We start from the raw sequence: 2,682 nt of genomic DNA on the forward strand, positions 1-2,682 counted from the left end.
TAGTCATACAGATTTTTGGATACCCATTCATCAGAATCATGATTCACATTACAAAATTTGAAGAAAAATGACATGGAAATAGCTTAATAGACAACAAACAATAATCCAAAAAGAAGATATAAACCATCAAAGAAGCAAAGACACTAACTAACTCTTGGGAATATTCTTTCCAACAATCTTGGCTGGAGTTATTCTGATGAGGTTTCCAGGTTTACCAGGAACAGCCCCTTTGATCATGACAACTCTAAGCTCAGTATCAATCTTGACAACTTTGAGTTTTCTGATCTTTGTTTTTGTCCCTCCCATTCTTCCAGGCATCTTCTTCCCTGGATACACACGCCCTGGTGTTGTTCCTGCTCCTATTGATCCAAGAGCCCTATGACTCTTTGATCCATGAGACATTGGACCTCTTTTGAAGTTATACCTCTTGATACCACCTATTCACATCATAACATTCATAAGAACACCAACAACATGAAAGGAATTTAACTTTTCTCAACTAGAAGATGAAAATTCCCATTGTTTGATGAGTAATTGTATCATTTAAATCAAGAAAATTGGCCAATTTATTGTATCGAGATAATCTGACACCAAATTCTTGATTTTCACATGTTTTATGTTTCGTAAATGGTTGCAATTTTGAAGTGGTTAGATTTTAATGGTAAAGGAAGGGAGAGATGAGAGAGAGAACCTTGAAACCCTTTGCCAATGGTGGTGCCAGAAACATCAACCAAATCACCTTCTTTGAACAATTCTTCCAACACCAATTTCTGATTGGGCTCGAACCCTTCAACGGATTGTAACCTAAATTCTTGAAGATGCCTCAATGGAATTATCCCTGATTTTTCCAGATGACCCATTTCGGGTTTTGTGAGTTTCTTATCTCGGACCCTTCTGTACCCGACTTGAACCGCATTGTACCCATCTGTATCCTCGGTTTTCACCTGAGTCACAAGGTTCCCTTCTCTGAAACCTATTACGGTGACCGGAACCACCTTGCCGGTGGATTCGAAGTACGTCATCATGCCCAGTTTGGTACCCATTAACCCCACTCCGGCCTCCATGCTCATTTGGATGGAGGATGGCCTGCGGCTGAGGGATTTGGTGGTTATGATAGGGGTTATACGGATAGGGTTGAAGAAGGAGGAGTTGGAGCAGCGGAGAGAGGCATGGTTAGTTCGGGTTTTGTGAAGGCGGAGGGGGAGGATTGCGGCAGGAGAGCAAGAGGAGTGAGATTGAGGTGTGATGGTGGTCGCAATTGAAGAAATCCGACCGGCGACGGACATGGCTTACGGGTTTAGCTTCTTAAAGTGTGAGAAAGAAAGAGGGGTTTCAGATGGAGAAGATTTGAGCAGATAACATAGAAGAAGAGGGAAGAAGAAAGAGAGCCTTTCTTATCCACCTGTTATACAAAAAAAAAAAAAAAAAAAAAAAAAAAGACAAAATTGCAAAAATTGTCGCTCTGGTTGGCAAACTTATGTGTTTTTGGTCCAAAATGAAATGTTGGTGCACCACTGGTCCAAAATTGGATATCTTGTGTCGTTTTGGTCCTTATGGTTATATTTTTTGTGGTTTTGGTCCATACCCTACCTAAAATGACGATTATGCCCTTAACTGTTTCTTTTTTTAATTTTTTTTAATTGAGTTCCTATTATTTTAATTAAAAAAACCAAAAAACCCACCCCACCCCTCTTAAGTAACACCCTACCCCCCCCCCCTCTCTCTCTCTCTAACTCTAATGTTGTTAAAGACCCATCACCGACCTTCAACCCACTGCCTCCATCATCGTCGACCATTGCTACCTCAAAAACTTCAATCAACCATCGTCACCACATCTTCCTTCTTCAATAGATTCGCATCCATAAAAATCCATATAATATCAGGTGTTTGTGGTGGGACACGATTGGGGCACAACTGTCGCTCGACATCTAGTCTTTTCCGGCCAGATAGATTCAACGGAATCATTTCTCTCGGTATTCCATTGTTTTCTAGATCCCCAAACATGTAGAGTGTAGTTTGATTTTTTGTGCATCTTATTGGTTTCACAACATAAACAATGAAAGATCAAACTCATTTCGTAATCAACGATAAAGGGAGTGGCAGAACGCCACCCTTGTTTATCTATTCTAGCCACCATAATCAGTCTCCATCTCCATAACCATTATCATAACACCACCACCTGTTGGATCTGCATCACAAAAAAAATCCCACCTACCCCACCCTAATTGTCGGAGAAGACAACCAGTCAACCTCTTCTCCCCAAATCAAACTGAAATTCGACACTAGACCATACCACACCAAATCAAGAACAAACCTGGAACCTGCAACAAATATCAAAACCTGAGAATCTTTTCAAGTCAAAAACTTGGCCCCCTCTAGATCCAAAAATCAAAAATAATCAGCCCCCATCGAGAAGGCGTGACAAACGCAGGTGGTTGGGGGAGATTGTCGACGATGGTTTTCTAGTTCACTGGTGTTGACAAACGTTGGAGCTTCTAGAGCTCTTTCTCAGCCGGTGATAGGAGGGAAGAGAGATAGCTCCAACGAGATATGGGTTTCAGGTCTGAGAAAGAGAGGCGTCTGGTGGGGGATAACGGTGGAGAAGATGGAGATGGTTGGCGAAGAATGGTAGTGGGGGCGAACGTTGATGGCAGGAGGAAGTCAGGTGGATGTGTTCTTGAT

The 2,682-nt window shown here is 41.8% G+C and overlaps 1 protein-coding gene across 1 annotated transcript; it reads right to left on the reverse strand.

Annotated features, from left to right (window-relative positions):
• Window positions 1-1,383, reverse strand: LOC145105701 (Ribosomal protein L3 family protein). Its single transcript, XM_079042785.1, has 2 exons — window positions 692-1,383; window positions 1-437 (listed from the first exon to the last, which is right to left on the reverse strand). Exons 1-2 carry the CDS (start codon window positions 1,284-1,286, stop codon window positions 148-150), a joined length of 885 nt encoding a protein of 294 aa, XP_078898911.1. The 5' UTR covers window positions 1,287-1,383; the 3' UTR covers window positions 1-147.
• Between the last annotated feature and the right edge of the window lie 1,299 nt (window positions 1,384-2,682).

This window comes from Lactuca virosa, chromosome 4, assembly GCF_052849685.1.
Source record: "Lactuca virosa cultivar CGN04683 chromosome 4, Lactuca_virosa_CGN04683_v6, whole genome shotgun sequence".
Lineage (NCBI taxonomy): Eukaryota > Viridiplantae > Streptophyta > Magnoliopsida > Asterales > Asteraceae > Lactuca > Lactuca virosa.

What these genes read in the sequence shown, in the direction of transcription:
- LOC145105701 (XM_079042785.1), bottom strand. Translation starts at nt 1,286, where the DNA reads ATGTCCGTCGCCGGTCGGATTTCTTCAATTGCGACCACCATCACACCT. An exon ending in CATTGGCAAAGGGTTTCAAG is followed by an intron (nt 438 to 691) that starts GTTCTCTCTCTC and finishes TGATGTGAATAG; the next exon opens with GTGGTATCAAGAGGTATAAC.